General features: G+C 44.3%; 1 protein-coding gene across 3 annotated transcripts in view; it reads left to right on the forward strand.

The window, feature by feature from the left end:
* Positions 1–1,305: 1,305 nt before the first annotated feature.
* The window catches only part of LOC115143399 (microphthalmia-associated transcription factor-like), a 39,833-nt gene continuing 22,659 nt past the window's right edge, over positions 1,306–18,479 (forward strand). Inside the window, exon 1 of one of the 3 annotated variants that reach the window (XM_029683787.2) lies at positions 1,306–2,871. In XM_029683787.2, coding sequence (XP_029539647.1) covers positions 2,590–2,871 — 282 coding nt within the window. In that variant the 5' untranslated portion in view covers positions 1,306–2,589. The other 2 variants (XM_029683789.2, XM_065001945.1) reach the window with 2 other exon arrangements.

An 18,479-nucleotide genomic window follows, 5' to 3' on the forward strand; every position in this document is an offset into this window, starting at 1 on the left:
TGACAACCACCTCGGACGATTACGCCGGCAGACCAGTCATGATGGATTGGCAGGGCTCCGTGTTGGCAGTAAAGGGTCCAGGCCAATTGGCAAAAGAGGTAGCCCAAGAATTAGCTGGTGGACCTCTTCGGCTAGCCGGGAGATGGGCCTAGCTCGAGGCTAGTTCAAGGCTTACTGGTTCTTGCTTTGGGACAGAGATGTTAGCCAGGAGTAGCCACTCTGATTGCAGCTAGCTAGCTGCAATGATCCGGTGTAAATGTTCAGAGCTTGCGGTAGGAATCCGGAGATGTGGTAGAGAAAAAGCAGTCCGATATGCTCTGGGTTGATATCGCGCTGTGCAGACTGGCAGGTTTTGACCGAGCTGAGGCTGGCTGGTGTCCGAGTTAACGGTGAAGACCGCTAGCAGTGGCTAACTGACAACTAGCTAGTAGCTAGTTAGCTGGCTAGCTTCTGATGGGGGTTCCAGTTCTAAAGTGCACTGCTCAAAAAAATAAAGGGAACACTTAAACAACACAATGTCAATCACACTTCTGTGAAATCAAACTGTCCACTTAGGAAGCAACACTGATTGACAATAAATTTCACATGCTGTTATGCAAATGGAATAGACAACAGGTGGAAATTATAGGCAATTAGCAAGATACCCCCAATAAAGGAGTGGTTCTGCAGGTGGTGACCAGACCACTTCTCAGTTCCTATGCTTCCTGGCTGTTTTGGTCACTTTTGAATGCTGGCGGTGCTTTCACTCTAGTGGTAGCATGAGACGGAGTCTACAACCCACACAAGTGGCTCAGGTAGTGCAGCTCATCCAGGATGGCACATCAATGCGAGCTGTGGCAAGAAGGTTTGCTGTGTCTGTCAGCGTAGTGTCCAGAACATGGAGGCGCTACCAGGAGACAGGCCAGTACATCAGGAGACGTGGAGGAGGCCGTGAGAAGGCAACAACCCAGCAGCAGGACCGCTACCTCCGCCTTTGTGCAAGGGGGAGCAGGCGGAGCACTGCCAGAGCCCTGCAAAATGACCTCCAGCAGGCCACAAATGTGCATGTGTCTGCTCAAACGGTCAGAAACAGACTCCATGAGGGTGGTATGAGGGCCCGACGTGCTTACAGCCCAACACCGTGCAGGACGTTTGGCATTTGCCAGAAAACACCAAGATTGGAAAATTCGCCACTGGCGCCCTGTGCTCTTCACAGATGAAAGCAGGTTCACACTGAGCACATGTGACAGACGTGACAGAGTCTGGAGACACCGTGGAGAACGTTCTGCTGCCTGCAACATCCTCCAGCATGACCGGTTTGGCAGTGGGTCAGTCATGGTGTGGGGTGGCATTTCTTTGGGGGGCCGCAAAGCCCTCCATGTGCCTGCCAGAGGTATCCTGACTGCCATTAGGTACCGAGATGAGATCCTCAGACCCCTTGTGAGACCATATGCTGGTGCGGTTGGCCCTGGGTTCCTCCTAATGCAAGACAATGCTAGACCTCATGTGGCTGGAGTGTGTCAGCAGTTCCTGCAAGAGGAAGGCATTGATGCTATGGACTGGCCCGCCCGTTCCCCAGACCTGAATCTGGGACATCATGTCTCGCTCCATCCACCAATGCCACTTTGCACCACAGACTGTCCAGGAGTTGGCGGATGCTTTAGTCCACGTCTGGGAGGAGATCGCTCAGGAGACCATCCGCCACCTCATCAGGAGCATGCCCAGGCATTGTAGGGAGGTCATACAGGCACACGGAGGCCACACACACTACTGAGCCTCATTTTGACTTGTTTTAAGGACATTACATCAAAGTTGGATCAGCCTGTAGTGTGGTTTTCCACTTTAATTTTGAGTGTGACTCCAAATCCAGACCTCCATGGGTTGATAAATTTGATTTCCATTGATAATTTTTGGGTGATTTTGTTGTCAGCACATTCAACTATGTAAAGAAAAAAGTATTTAAGAAGAATATTTCATTCATCCAGATCTAGGATGTGTTATTTTAGTGTTCCCTTTATTTATTTTTGAGCAGTGTATAAAAATAGCAGATCCGTACCACATTTTGGTGAGGTGGGTTGCAGGAGAGTATATTCAGTCCCTAGATGGAAAGTGAGATTGAAATATATACGAAAAAAACAGAGGAAAACGATATTTACACAGGACAGGCCGGGACAAGACGAAACACACGTCCGACTGCTACCCCATCTTGGAACACAACTAACACACAGAAATATTAATATTCTACTTTGCATGAAGCCGCAGTTCATTAATAGCCTAACCACTGATCAAGCAACATTGTGGACTCAACATTCAAATCCTGTTGCTGCAGGATTATTTTGCTGCGACAATAAAGGTCAAATTAAGGTCCTACATCTGTAACTGCACCTGCTTGCTACCTTCATACTATTTACCTCTTTCACATATCCTCTTTCTCATGCTCCCAACACATACTCATAATGCCTCTCTCTACCTCCCTCTATCATTGAATTGTATTCTAATATGATGTTTGTTTAAACCTGGATGGCTCAGAATAATGCAATCAGCCTATCACTGTGTGTGTCCTGATTGACTGTGACTTTCTCCCCACCACTGCCCTGCTCTGGTTGGGCCATGGCCTGCAGTGATCCTCTGGACCAACATGGGTTCCCCAAGCCCCCCCAGAGCCCCACAGTGCTCCCCGCAGTGACGTCACGTGTCCTGCTCCACCAGCAGCTGATGCGGGACCAGCTCCAGGAGCAGGACCAGCGGGAACGGAGAGAACAGAGAGAGAGGAGCACCAGGCACCCCTCACACCATCTCCTGCACCCCAGCTGCCCCCAGACCCCTCCCATCAATGTCATGCTGCCCTCCAACCTGCCCACTGTGACCCATGTACCCATGGAAGTCCTCAAGGTAAGCCGTCTACAGTGCCAGGCAGGTAATTTTGGACACTCTCGTTCACCCCTCACTAGAGGAGCTGCCAGAAGGTAGGGGTTCTCATCTGAAACTTTTACTGATAGATTCCTAGGTACATGGGTTCCTATTGTTAGTGCTGCAGTGGAATTGTCTTTCAGTGCCCAGTTTTTCTGAATTTCATTTTGATCCTTGATTAAACGTGATTACAAACAGATTACAGTTTATAGCATTTTGTTTAGATTGTTAATTTAACTAGGTTATGCTACAGAAATTCTGGTGACGGTGCCACTTTAAAACAAAAAAATTACAGCTCTTTAAGACTGAACTGTGTTAAATCCATAGCGGGGATTATCTCCTGAAAGAATTCCTCTGTTTCCAGACATTCAACATGTTTAATCCTATTTGCTCCACTACATTGACGTATTTTCATTGCTTTGATTTCTGGTATGTCCGAGTGGATTCTAAAAACTGCTATTATGTTTCTGTAATGAGACAGAGGATGTTACTGATGTAGAAACCAATGTTTCCCCAAGCCAACTCTTAGGAATCAACAACGGGTAAGATTTGATATTCTCTACATTGCATGTATTCGTTATTTTATTTGACTGTCACTAATCGTCGTGATAAATGGTTTTACAAAGATGATCCGTGTAGATTTACAACCCATTGTTATTTGATGCCAAATTCTCCTGATCAAACGAACCTACTGCATGGAGAATGTACAGTATGTGATTGTTATAAACAGGAAAGGGGGTCAAGCAGCAACTCTCTGCGTTTCAAATGTGTCAAATCATAACATCCTAGCAGAATAAGATTGGCTCAGTATTGGAGACTAATAGCAAGCATTTGTCTGCCATTAGTCTAAGTAGTTATAAACTGTATGTTTATTTTTGCTTATGCTGGTTGACTGATTGTCTGGCAGCGTTTCCTCTTCTACTAAATGCTCCATCAGAGATGAATATTCAGAGATATGCATGTGCTGCAGTTGTGGCTAATAAGATATTTGAGTAAAGAATCTAGCAATGTTATACAGATGTATGATCTTAATTTGACCTATATATATTGTCACAGCTAAATAATCCTGCAGCAACAGGATTTTAATGTTTACTCCATAATGTTGCTTGAGCGGTGGTTAGGCTATTAGCTGGACAAAAGTAGGCTATATGAAAAGTGCAATACTGTTAATATAGCTGTGTGTTGGTGTGTGTTTTCAGTAAATCACAAAGCTCATCTGCATTTCTCAGCAACAAAAGAGTGATCAAATTAAGATCCCACATCTATAGGTGTTCTGATCTTGATGCTATTGGTAAACAATGAGAGATCCACTGTATGTGAGCAAAGTATCCGCTCCTAACTGCACACGTGGCACACAATCGTTTTTAGGAGAAATTATGTGCAAGTTTTTGATCTGGAAGTATTTTTTAAACATTTGTATATTCTACTTACATTCTGATTATCAGTGTAGTCTGAGTAGTGACCAACAGAATTTGTCCACATTTGATAGCCTTGTATCTCCATTCTGCTGCAGACTTATCAGACGTCTTATTTCTATTTGAGTCACACAGTGGTTGTGGCCCCACCCTACTACAACCTTGCAAAACACGTTGGTTCATGTTTTGTTTTGATAAATGTTGTTTTTTCAAGTTTCTTTGGTTTTAAGATGGTTGTAATATATTCTGAAAATATTATACATTTTACATTCAATAACGTTAAAACTGGAGCATCAAACTGTTTCCTGGAAAGCGTTGGGGTTACTAACTGGAGTAATAATTAACATTAAAGAGGTTCTTAGATGTGTAGGGTTTTCTTTCATTGTAAAAATTACCAACCAGAATCTAAAGACCTTGGTAAATGCATTGTGGCAGTTTGAACTTGACCTGGCTATGCTTAGATTAACAGGGTCCCACCAAAACTATGCAGGCAGGCAAAATTAGCTTAGAGAGGTACCAGGCAGAGCCGCTGGGCCATGAAAGTGAAAACATTAAGCTCAGATGAGTTTGTCTAAAGACCGAGGAGACCCTTAATTAGCAAAGTTACCTCTGACCCCGCAAGAAACTAGTAAGAACTCAGTTCAGGGATCAAGACAATGGCAGGCACAGAGTTTTACCACACACAGAACACTAAGTCAGCAAAGAATGCTCGTAATTAGGCCCAATACTTTCATTCTTGAGCTTGTTTAAGAAGAAAAAACTACTGCATTAAAATAATGATCATAGGTTAGTATCCAATGAGCTCAAAATTGTCAGACACATTATCACAGTTAATGTTTGAAATTTCAGGTAGCACATACCAAAAATACAATTTCCTAGTTACTATATGAGTGACCCTTAATAAAATTGTTAATGTCATGAAAACCTGGTGGTTCATAAGTCCTCTCCCCAAGGCTGCGTTTAAGCCCAATTCTGATATTTTTTTCCATTAATTGGTCTTTTGACCGATAACATCTGATCTTTTCACATCAGATACTGTTTTTCTTCATAAACATATTATAATTGGGCAGCCTGTCTAAACACAGACCAAGAAGACTACAATCCTACTTATTGGATTCCAAGTGAATATTACAGGAGTCTTAAAAACACAACTGCTCACTAGCCACTATAAATACAATATCTCATAGGTACATATAGCCATTTGTGTACAGACTTACAATAAAGTCTAGCTTAACCTCGGTACTGTATACAGTACATTTGCTTGTTGATTCTCAGTGGTTAATGTGATTTTCAAACTTATCTGGTGTTGGGTACTCAAGAAAACACTTAAGTTGTTATTTGGTGTGAACATATTTTTATTTATGGCAGGGGTCCCCAATTACATTCAGCCACGGGCCAATTTTTTTAGTGTGTTCCGGCCCCCCGGATGGTCGGGGGGCCGGAACACAATTAGAAATCATTTGTAAACTGCAAATTGACCGCAAGATACCCAAACAGATATATACATCATATACACATATATACATACATATATACACTGCTCAAAAAAATAAAGGGAACACTTAAACAACACAATGTAACTCCAAGTCGATCACACTTCTGTGAAATCAAACTATCCACTCAGGAAGCAACACTGATTGACAATACATTTCACATGCTGTTGTGCAAATGGAATAGACAACAGGTGGAAATTATAGGCAATTAGCAAGACACCCCCAATAAAGGAGTGGTTCTGCAGGTGGGGACCACAGACGACTTCTCAGTTCCTATGCTTCCTGGCTGATGTTTTGGTCACTTTTGAATGCTGGCGGTGCTTTCACTCTAGTGGTAGCATGAGACGGAGTCTACAACCCACACAAGTGGCTCAGGTAGTGCAGCTCATCCAGGATGGCACATCAATGCGAGCTGTGGCAAGAAGGTTTACTGTGTCTGTCAGCATAGTGTCCAGAGCATGGAGGCTCTACAAGGAGACAGGCCAGTACATCAGGAGACGTGGAGGAGGCCGTAGGAGGGCAACAACCCAGCAGCAGGACCGCTACCTCCGCCTTTGTGCAAGGAGGAGCACTGCCAAATGACCTCCAGCAGGCCAAAAATGTGCATGTGTCTGCTCAAACGGTCAGAAACAGACTCCATGAGGGTGGTTTGAGGGCCCGACGTCCACAGGTGGGTGTTGTGCTTACAGTCCAACACCGTGCAGGACGTTTGGCATTTGCCAGAGAACACCAAGATTGGCAAATTCGGCACTGGCATCCTGTGCTCTTCACAGATGAAAGCAGGTTCACACTGAGCACATGTGACAGACGTGACAGAGTCTGGAGACACCGTGGAGAACGTTCTGCTGCCTGCAACATCCTCCAGCATTACCGGTTTGGTGGTGGGTCAGTCATGGTGTGGGGTGGCATTTCTTTGGGGGGCAGCACAGCCCTCCATATGCTCGCCAGAGGTAGCCTGACTACCATTAGGTACCGAGATGAGATCCTCAGACCCCTTGTGAGACAATATGCTGGTGCGGTTGGCCCTGGGTTCCTCCTAATGCAAGACAATGCTAGACCTCATGTGGCTAGAGTGTGTCAGCAGTTCCTGCAAGAGGAAGGCATTGATGCTATGGACTGGCCCGCCCGTTCCCCAGAGCTGAATCCAATTGAGCACATCTGGGACATCATGTCTCGCTCTATCCACCAACGCCACGTTGCACCACAGACTGTCCAGGAGTTGACGGATGCTTTAGTCCAGGTCTGGGAAGAGATCCCTCAGGAGACCATCCGCCACCTCATCAGGAGCATGCCCAGGCGTTGTAGGGAGGTCATACAGGCACGTGAAGACCACACACACTACTGAGCCTCATTCTGACTTGTTTTAAGGACATTACATCAAAGTTGGATCAGCCTGTAGTGTGGTTTTCCACTTTAATTTTGAGTGTGACTCCAAATCCAGACCTCCATGGGTTGATAAATTTGATTTCCATTGATAATTTTTGGGTGATTTTGTTCTCAGCACATTCAACTATGTAAAGAAAAAAGTATTTAATAAGAATATTTCATTCATACAGATCTAGGATGTGTTATTTTAGTGTTCCCTTTATTTTTTTGAGCAGTGTATATATACACAGTACCAGTCAAAAGTTTGGACACCAACTCATTCAAGGGTTTTCCTTTATTTGTACTATGTCCTACATTGAGGAATAATATTGAAGACATGAAAACTATGAAATAACACATGGAATCCTGTAGCAACCAAAAAAGTGTTAAACAAATCAAATAGATTTTAGATTTTACAAAGTAGCCACCCTTTGCCTTGATGACAGCTTTGCACACTCTTGGCGTTCTCTCAACCAGCTTCACCTGGAATGTTTTTCCAACAGTCTTGAAAGAGTTCCCATATATGCTGAGGACTTGTTGGCTGCTTTTCATTCACTCTGTGGCCAACTCATCCAAAATTGGGTTGAGGTCGGGTGATTGTGGAGGCCAGGTCATCTGATGCAGCACTCCATCACTCTCCTTCTTGGTCAAATAGCTCTTACATTTACATTTACATTTAAGTCATTTAGCAGACGCTCTTATCCAGAGCGACTTACAAATTGGTGCATTCACCTTATGACCTCCAGTGGAACAGTAGTGCATCTAAATCTTTTCAGGGGGAGGGGGGGTGAGAGGGATTACTTTATCCTATCCTAGGTATTCCTTAAAGAGGTGGGGTTTCAGGTGTCTCCGGAAGGTGGTGATTGACTCCGCTGTCCTGGCGTCGTGAGGGAGTTTGTTCCACCATTGGGGGGCCAGAGCAGCGAACAGTTTTGACTGGGCTGAGCGGGAACTGTACTTCCTCAGTGGTAGGGAGGCGAGCAGGCCAGAGGTGGATGAACGCAGTGCCCTTGTTTGGGTGTAGGGCCTGATCAGAGCCTGGAGGTACTGAGGTGCCGTTCCCCTCAGCTCCGCAGGCAAGCACCATGGTCTTGTAGCGGATGCGAGCTTCAACTGGAAGCCAGTGGAGGGAGCGGAGGAGCGGGGTGACGTGAGAGCTGGGAAGGTTGAACACCAGACGGGCTGCGGCGTTCTGGATGAGTTGTAGGGGTTTAATGGCACAGGCAGGAGCCCAGCCAACAGCGAGTTGCAGTAATCCAGACGGGAGATGACAAGTGCCTGGATTAGGCCCTGCGCCGCTTCCTGTGTGAGGCAGGGTCGTACTCTGCGGATGTTGTAGAGCATGAACCTACAGGAACGGGCCACCCTTGATGTTAGTTGAGAACGACAGGGTGTTGTCCAGGATCACGCCAAGGTTCGTAGCGCTCTGGGAGGAGGACACAATGGAGTTGTCAACCGTGATGGCGAGATCATGGAACGGGCAGTCCTTCCCCGGGAGGAAGAGCAGCTCCGTCTTGCCGAGGTTCAGCTTGAGGTGGTGATCCGTCATCCACACGGATATGTCTGCCAGACATGCAGAGATGCGATTCGCCACCTGGTCATCAGAAGGGGGAAAGGAGAAGATTAATTGTGTGTCGTCTGCATAGCAATGATAGGAGAGACCATGTGAGGTTATGACAGAGCCAAGTGACTTGGTGTATAGCGAGAATAGGAGAGGGCCTAGAACAGAGCCCTGGGGACACCAGTGGTGAGAGCACGTGGTGTGGAGACGGATTCTCGCCACGCCACCTGGTAGGAGCGACCTGTCAGGTAGGACGCAATCCAAGCGTGGGCCGTGCCGGAGATGCCCAACTCGGAGAGGGTGGAGAGGAGGATCTGATGGTTCACAGTATCGAAGGCAGCCGATAGGTCTAGAAGGATGAGAGCAGAGGAGAGAGAGTTAGCTTTAGCAGTGCGGAGCGCCTCCGTGATACAGCAGTGCGGAGCGCCTCTTACACAGCCTGGCGGTATGTTGGGTCATTGTCCTGTTGAAAAACAAATGATAGTCCCACTAAGCGCAAACCAGATTTGCTGACAGACAGTGTCACCAAAAAAGCACACCCACACCATCACACCTCCTCCATGCAGAGATCATCCGTTCACCTACTCTGCGTCTCACAAAGACACGGCAGTTGGACCAAAGGACATATTTCCACAGGTCTAAGGTCCTTTGCTCATGTTTCTTGGGCCAAGCAAGTCTCTTCTTATTATTGGTGTCCTTTAGTAATGGTTTATTTTCAGCAATTCGACCATGAAGGCCTGATTCACACAGTATTCTCTGAACAGTTGATGTTAAGATGTGTCTGTTACTTGAACTTTGTGAAGCATTTATTTGGGCTGCAATCTGAGGCTGGTAATTCTAATGAACGTATCCTCAGCAGCAGAGGTAAATCTGGGTCTTCCTTTTTTGTGGCGGTCCTCATTAGAGCCAGTTTCATCAAAGCATTTGATGGTTTTTGCGACTGCACTTGAAGAAACTTGAAAAGTTCTTTGAATGTTCCGGATTGACTGACCTTCATGTCTTAAAGTAACAATGGACTGTTGTTTCTCTTTGGTTATTTGAACTGTTCTTGCCATAAAATTGACTTGGTATTTTACCAAATATTGATATCTTCTGTATACCACCCCTACCTGGTCACAACACAACTGAATGACTCAAACGCATTAAAAGGAAAGAAATTCCACAAATGAACTTTTAAGAAGGCACACCTGTTAATTGAAATGCATTCCAGATGACGACCTCATAAAGCTGGTTGAGAGAAGGCCAAGCGGGTGCGAAGCTGTTATCAAGGCAAAGGGTGGCTACTTTGAAGAATCTCAAATATAAAATATATTTAGATTTGTTTAACACTTTTTTGGTTACTACGTGATTCCATATGTGTTATTTTATAATGTTATTCTACAATGTAGAAAATAGTAAAAATAAATAAAAACCCTTGAATGTGAAGGTGTGTTCAAACGTTGGACCGGTACTGTATATAGAGTGCATTTGGAAAGTATTCAGACCCCTTCCCTTTTTCCACGTTTTGTTACGTTACAGCCTTATTCTAAAATGGACTAAATACATGTTTTTCCTCATCAATCTACAAACAATACCTCATAATGACAAAGCAAAAACAGGATTTTAGAAATGTGTGCAAATTTATTTCAAATAAAAACAGAAATGCCTTATTTACATAAGTATTCAGACCCTTTGCTATGAGACTCAAAATTGAGCTCAGGTGCATCCTGTTTCCATTGAACATCCTTGAGATGTTTCTACGACTTGATTGGATTACACCTGTGGGAAATTCAATTGATTGGACATGATTTAGAAAGGCACACACCTATCTATGTAAGGTCCCACAGTTGACAGTGCATGTCAGAGCAAAAACCAAACCATGAGGTCAAAGGAATTGTCCATAGAACTCCGATACATGATTATGTCGAGGCACCAATCTAGGGAAGGGTACCAAAATATTTCTGCAGCATTGAAGGTCCCCAAGAAGACATTGGCCTCCATCATTCTTAAATGGAAGACATTTGGAACCACCAAGACTCTTCTTAGAGCTGGCTGCCCGGCCAAACTGAGCAATTGGGGGAGAAGGGCCTTGGTCAGGGAAGTGACCAATAACCCAATGGTCACTCTGACAGAACACCAGAGTTCCTCTGTGGAGATGGGAGAACCTTCCAGAAGGACAACCATCTCTGCAGCACTCCACCAATCAGGCCTTTATAGTAGAGAGGCCAAACGGAAGACACTCCTCAGTAAAAGGCACATGACAGCCCACTTGGAGTTTGCCAAAAGGCCCCTAAAGGACTCTCAGAACATGATAAACAAGATTCTCTTTGGCCAGAATGCCAAGCGTCACGTCTGGAGGAAACCTGGCACCATCAGTACGGTGAAGCATAGTGGTGGCAGCATCATGATGTGGGGATATTTTTCAGCGCCAGTTACTGGGAGACTCGTCAGGATTGAAGGAAACATGAATGGAGCAAAGTAGAGAGAGATCCTTCATGAAAACCTGCTCCAGAGCTCTCAGGCTGGGGCGAAGGTTCACCTTCCAAGAGGACAATGACCCTAAGAACACACCCAAGATAACACATGAGTGGCTTCAGGACAAGCCTCTGAATGTCCTTGATTGGCCCAGACAGATTACAGACTTGAACCCGATCTAACATCTCTGGAGAGACCTGAAAGTAGCTGTGCAGCGACGCTCCCCATCCAACCTGACAGAACTTGAGAGGATATGCAGAGAAGAATGGGAGAAACTCCCCAAATACAGGTCTGCCAAGCTTGTAGCGTCATATCCAAGAAGACTCAAGGCTGTAATTGCTGCCAAAGGTGCTTCAACAAAGTACTGAGTAAAGCGTCTGAATACTTAAGTTAATGTGATATTTCAGTTGTTTATTTTTAATAATTGTGCAACATTTTCATAAAAACTGTTTTTGCTTTGTCATTATGGGGTATTGCGTGTAGATTGATTAGGGGGAAAAACAATTCAATACATTTTAGAATAAGGCTGTAACGTAAAAAAATTTGTAAAAAGTAAAGGGGTCTGAATACTTTTAGAGTGCATTGTATATACACTACATGACCAAACGTATATGGACACCTGCTCGTCGAACATCTCATTTCATAATCATGGGCATTAATATGGTGTTGGTCCTCCTTTGCTGCTATAACATCTGTGAAAGCTTTCCTCTAGTTTGAACATTGCTGCATGGACTTGCTTCCATTCAGCCACAAGAGCATTAGTGAGGTCAGGCAATGACGTTGGGCTATTAGGCCTAGCTCGCAGTCTGCATTCCAATTCATCCCAAAGGTGTTCGATGGAGTAGAGGTAAGGGCTCTGTGCAGGCCAGTCATGTTCTTCCACACCTATCTCGACAAGCCATTTCTGTATGGACCTTGCTTTGTGCACGGCAACATTGTCATGCTGAAACAAGAAAGGGCCTTCCCCAGACTGTTGCCACAAAATTAGAAGCACAGAATCATCTAGACTGTCATTGTATGCTGTAGTGTTAAGATTTTCCTTTCCTGGAACTAAAGGGCCTAGCCCGAATTATGAAAAACAAGAAAAACAACCCCAGACCATTATCCCTCTTCCACCAAACTTTACAGTTGCATTCGCCAGGTAGCGTTCTCCTGGCATCCGCCAAACCCAGATTACTCCATCGGACTGCCAGAACGTGAAGCATGATTCATCACTCCAGAGAACGCTTTTCCACTGCGCCAGAGTCCAATGGTGGCAAGCTTTACACCACCAACCAACTCTTGGCATTGTGCATATTGATCTTAGGCTTGTGTGTGGCTGCTCGGCCATGGAAACCATTTCCTCAAGCTCTCGAGGAACAGTTATTGTGCTGACATTGCTTCCAGAGGAAGTTTGGAACTCGGTAGTGAGTGTTGTAACTGAGGAAAAACTATTTTTACGCGCTACGCGTTTCAGCACTCAGCGGTCCTGTTCTGTGAGCTTGTGTGGCCTACTCCTTCGCGGCTGAGCCGTTGTTGCTCCTAGACATTTCCACTTCACAATAACAGCACTTACAGTTGACGGGGAAGCTCTAGCAGGGTAGAAATTTGACAAACTGACTTGTTGGAAAGGTGGCATCCTATAAGGTTGGCATGTTGAATGTCACTGAGCTCTTCAGTAAGGCTGTTCTACTGCCAATGTTTGTCTATAGGGATTGCATAGCTGTGTGCTTGATTTCATACGCCTGTCAACAACGGGTGTGGCTGAAATAAGGGGTGTCCACATACTTTTGTATATATAGTGTATGTATATATATATATAGTGTATGTATATATATATATATATATATATATATATATACATATATATATATTATCCTATTGGGGAACCCAGATGTATGGCGTCCACTCAGCTCCTAAATTAATGTAAGCCCATTCAGAAAAAACATCTACTCTTGTCTTTTTTCAAATCAGTTATCGGGCAAAAGGGAACATTACGATTTCTTTCATACACAAAAGCAAGTGTAAGTACTGTAAGTTAGTAGTTAAATTAGGAGAATCACTTGAAACTAGAACAGACAAACATGAACAGACAAATGAGAAAAAAACTAAAAGCAACGATTGTTCTTGTAGACATTATCTGTGTTCCAAGGGATCTTCTACATAATGTTCAATCAAACCTGGCTGCAGTTATACAGACTGAGGAAAGATCGCATTGTTCATGTGGGCTGAATATGTACACTTTTGTACAATAACAATAACAATGTGTACAATAACAATGGGATTTTTATTAGGGCTTATCACTTGACAGTCATATTTTCTGTTTGGTTCTGACCTGTAGAGGCTATGGTAGTGCTGTGGTGGTTAGTGGTGGGTAGTGGCGGGTAGTGCAGAATTAGGATTAGGGGCTTTTAGGATGATTATCACAGCTTGACATCAATAAGGTATTTTGTAACCATTGAGCTCAACAAAGCTTCACCTGGGTGGGCACAGTAGGAGTCGTAGAGGGCTGAACTGGAAGGGGACTCTATAATCTAAATTCATAAATAATCTAAATTCATAAACTGTATTGATTAGATATCAGATAAAGTTGGCCAGACTGCACTAAGTGGAGATGCTTTCCATACAGTTGACTTTTAAATACCATCAGATTTAGCTCCATGTGCAGAGTAGACTTGCTGTCTTTTCCCTCCCTCTGATAGTTGGTAGTCGGGTTGAACTTTGGAAATGTTCAGCTCGGGGCCTAATGTGGAGCTGCATAATGCTTTATCATTGTGCTCCTCATTTTGGTGAGCCCAGCTCTGAGGTTTAATGCTTTGTCAAAATCCAGCAATGTGAAAAAGGTCTTTGTTTCAACATAGTTCAGTAAGAAGACCAACATAACTCTGGATTTCTGAGGACTTTCTTCCTACAGATTTTGGATCTTAATTTGATCACTCTTTTGTTGCTGAGAATTTTCCTGCACAATGCAGATGGGCTTCGAGATTTACATAAATTAGCTGAAAACCTGCACTAGCACACGGTTATATTAACAGTATTTTAGCCTACTTTTGTCCAGCTAATAGCTTTACCACCGACCAAGCAACATTATGGACTAAACATTTAAATTCTGTTGCTGCAGGATTATTTTGCTAAAACAATACTGGTCAAATTAAGATCCTACATACAGTATGTCGGATCTTAATTTGATCCCTTTTGTTCCAGGAGGAAAATAATCAGTGCCATTTATTCATGGAGGCCAAAGGAAGCCAGGCTTCCCAAAAATTTGACCAATGCATTTTTTTTAATTATAAAAAAATTCTCTCTTTCGTCTCTCTGTGTTTTCATAATTTTCCTTCAATTAGCAATTGGGTGTATCTATCCCACAGGAGAAATCATCAGAGCGAGTGAAACAGCGCCCAAAAGTCTCAGTATGTGTAGCCCATGTATCTGATGCTGTCTGGACAAAAAGAGTATGACATGTTACCGCTGTAGCATTTGATGGATGGATGCCAGCGAGCATTTGGCTTCCATTGATAAAACATTGATAAACAATTGAACCATTCAGCGTTGCATTGAGCTAAACTGTGGGTGATCTTGGTGAAGCAAAACGTCCCACAAGGGAGGCCTGTTTGGATTTAGCATCACACCAATGAAATCACATCAAAAGCATATGTTTCTGGTAGCATTTGATGTGTTGATTCCTGCTGTAGCTAGCTAGCTAAATCTTTCTTTTCCTAAACCATGAATGGAGATGGGTATTTGGACTTAGTGTTTTTACTTCATTCTCTGTACAGGCCAATGATTATGATAGCCTGGCATGAGACGATTGAAGTGCAATATGTAGCTTAGATGTAGTAGGTACACGTTAACTAGCTAGCTATCTAACTTAGCTGGTTTTTGCCCATGCAAGGAAGTTAGGCTAGCAAACATTTTGGCATGGGACTAGTATTACTATATAACGTTGGTTATGTAATTATTATCCCAGCATATTCCTTTTTCCAGTGGACTATTCGGAAGGGATTAGTTTTACCAAACTAACCCTGTAATATTGTTTTTTTCCTCATTCAAAATTGATCGTTATGATGAGGCATGGAGGCTCTTTATTTTTATTTCACTTTTATTTAACCAGGTAGGCCAGTTGAGAACAAGTTCTCAATTACAACTGTGACCTGGCCAAGATAAAGCAAAGTAGTGCGACAAAAACAACAACACAGAGTTACACATTGGATAAACAAACATACAGTCAATAACACAATAGAAAAATCTGTATACAGCATGTGCAAATGAAGTAAGGAAGAAAGGCAATAAATAGGCCAATAGTGGCGAAGTAATTACAATTTAGCAATTTACACTGGAGTGATATATGTGTAGATGTGGATGTGCAAGTAGAAATACTGGTGTGCAAAAGAGCAGAAAAACAAAAACAAATATGGGGATGCGGTAGGTAGTTGGTTGGATGGGCTATTTACAGATGGGCTATATACAGCTGTAGCGATCGGTAAGCTGCTCTGACAGCTGACGCTTAAAGTTAGTGAGGCAGGTATAAGTCTCCAACTTCAGTGATTTTTGCAATTCGTTCCAGTCATTGGCAGCAGACAACTGGAAGGAAAGGCAGCCAAAGGAGGTGTTGGCTTTGGGGATGTCCATTGAAATATACCTGCTGGAGCGCGTGCTACGGGTGGGTGTTGCTATGATGACCTGTGAGCTGAGATAAGGCAGAGCTTTACCTAGCAAAGACTTATAGATGACCTGAAGCCAGTGGGTTGGTGACGAATATGTAGCAAGGACCAGCCAACAAGAGCATACAGGTCACAGTGGTGGGTAGTATATGGGGCTTTGGTGACAAAACAGATGGAACTGTGATAGACTGCATCCAGTTTGCTGAGTAGAGTGTTGGAGGCTATTTTATAAATGATATCGCCAAAGTCAAGGATCGGTAGGATAGTCAGTTTTACGAGGGTATGTTTGGTAGCATGAGTGAAGGAGGCTTTGTTGTAAAATAGGAAGCCGATTCTAGATTTAACTTTGGATTGGAGATGCATAATGTGAGTCTGGAAGGAGAGTTTACTGTCTAGCCAGACACCTAGGTATTTATAGTTGTCCACATATTCTAAGTCAGAACCGTCCAGAGTAGTGATGTCAGGCGGGCGGGTGAGGGCAGAGATGCAGAGCATGCATCTCGTTTTACTAGCGTTTAAGAGCAGTTGGAGGCCACGGAAGGAGTGTTGTATGGTGTTGAAGCTTGTTTGGAGGTTTCTTAACACGGTGTCCAAAGAAGGGCCAGATGTATACAGAATGGTGTCATCTACCTAGAGGTGGATCAAAGAATCACCCGCAGCAAGAGCGACATCATTGATAGATACAGAGAAAAGAGTCGGCCCGAGAATTGAACCCTGTGGCACCCCCATAGAGACTGCCAGAGGTCCAGACAACAGGCCCTCCAATTTGACACACTGAACTCTATCTGAGAAGTAGTTAGTGAACCCGGCGAGGCAGTCATTAGAGAAACCAAGGCTGTTGAGTCTGCCGATAACAATACGGTGATTGACAAAGTTGAAAGCCTTGACCAGGTCGATGAAGACGTCAGCAGGGCAGGATGGATATAGGTCTGTAACAGTTGGTTTGGGTCTAGAGTGTCTGAAGAGGGGATGACCGCAGCCACTTTCCAATCTTTAGGAATCTCAGATGATACGAAAGAGAGAGGTTGAACAGACTAGTAATAGGGGTTGCAACAATGGCAGCGGATAATTTTAGGAAGAGAGGATTCCAGATTGTCAAGCCCAGCTGATTTGTAGGGATCCAGATTTTGCAGCTTTTTCTGAATATCAGCTGTCTGGATTTGGGTGAAGGAGAAGCGGGCGGGGGGCTTGGGCCAGTTTCTGCGGGGGGTGCAGAGCTGTTATCCGGGGTTGGGGTAGCCAGGTGGAAAGCATGGCCAGCCATAGAGAAATGCTTATTGAAATTCTCGATTATCATGGATTTATCAGTGGTGACAGTGTTTCCTAGTCTCAGTGCAGTGGGCAGCTGGGAGGAGGTACTCTTATTCTCCATAAGAGAATACAGTGTCCCAAAACCTTTTGGAATTAGTGCTGCAGGATGCAAATTTCTGTTTGAAAAGCTAGCCTTTGCTTTCCTAACTGACTGTGTGTATTGGTTCCTGACTTCCCTGAAAAGTTGCATATCGCGGGGACTATTCGAAGCTAGTGCAGTACGCCACAGGGTGTTTTTGTGCTGGTCAAGGGCAGTCAAGTCTGGAGTGAACCTAGGGATATATCTGTTCTTAGTTCTACATTTTTTGAAAGGGCCATGCTTATTTAAGATGGTGAGGAAAGCACTTTTAAAGAACAACCAGGCATCCTCTACTGACGGGATGAGTCCAAAATCCTTCCAGTATACCCGGGCCAGGTCGATTAGAAAGGCCTGCTCGCAGAAGTGTTTTAGGGAGCATTTGACAGTGATGAGGGGTGGTCGTTTGACCTCGGACCCATAACGGACGCAGGCAATGAGGCGGTGATCGCTGAAATCCTGGTTGAAAACAGCAACAACATGTTTACGGATTTGGGGTTGTACCTGGTAGGTTACTTGATAGTTTGTGTGAGATTGAGGGCATCTTGCCTAGATTGTAGGACTGCCGGGGTGTTAAGCATATCCCAATTTAGGTCACCTAGCAGTACGAACTCTGACGATAGATGTGGGGCAATCAATTCACATATGGTGTCCAGGGCACAGCTGGGAGCTGAGGGGGGTCTATAACAAGCGTCAACAGTGAGGGATTTTTTTCTGGAGAGATGGATCTTTAAAAGTAGAAGCTCGAATTGTTTGGGCATAGACCTGGATAGTAGGACAGAACTCTGCGTGCTACTTCTACAGTAGATTGCAATTCCGCCCCCTTTAGCAGTTCTGTCTTAAGCCAGGATTCAGACACGGCTAGGACATCAGGGTTGGCGGAGTGTGTTAAAGCTGTGAATAAAGCAAACTTAGGGAGGAGGCTTCTGATGTTAACATGCATGAACCCAAGGCTTTTACGGTTGCAGAAGTCAACAAATGAGAGCGCTTGGGAACACACAAGGCCTGGGTTAACCTCTACATCACCAGAGGAACAGAGGAGTAGGATGAGGGTACGGCTAAATGCTATAGGAACTGGTCGTCTAGTGCTTTGGGAACAGAGAATAAAAGGAGCAGATTTATGGACGTGGTAGGATAGATTCAGGGCATTGTGTACAGACAAGGGTATGGTAGGGTGCGAGTACAGTGGGGGTAAACCTGGGCATTGAGTGATGATGAGAGAGGTTGCATCTCAGGAGGCGCCACTTAAGCTAGGTGCGGTCTCCCCATGTGTGG

The sequence above is a fragment of the Oncorhynchus nerka genome, linkage group LG15 (genome assembly GCF_034236695.1).
Source record: "Oncorhynchus nerka isolate Pitt River linkage group LG15, Oner_Uvic_2.0, whole genome shotgun sequence".
NCBI classification, from domain to species: Eukaryota; Metazoa; Chordata; class Actinopteri; order Salmoniformes; family Salmonidae; genus Oncorhynchus; species Oncorhynchus nerka.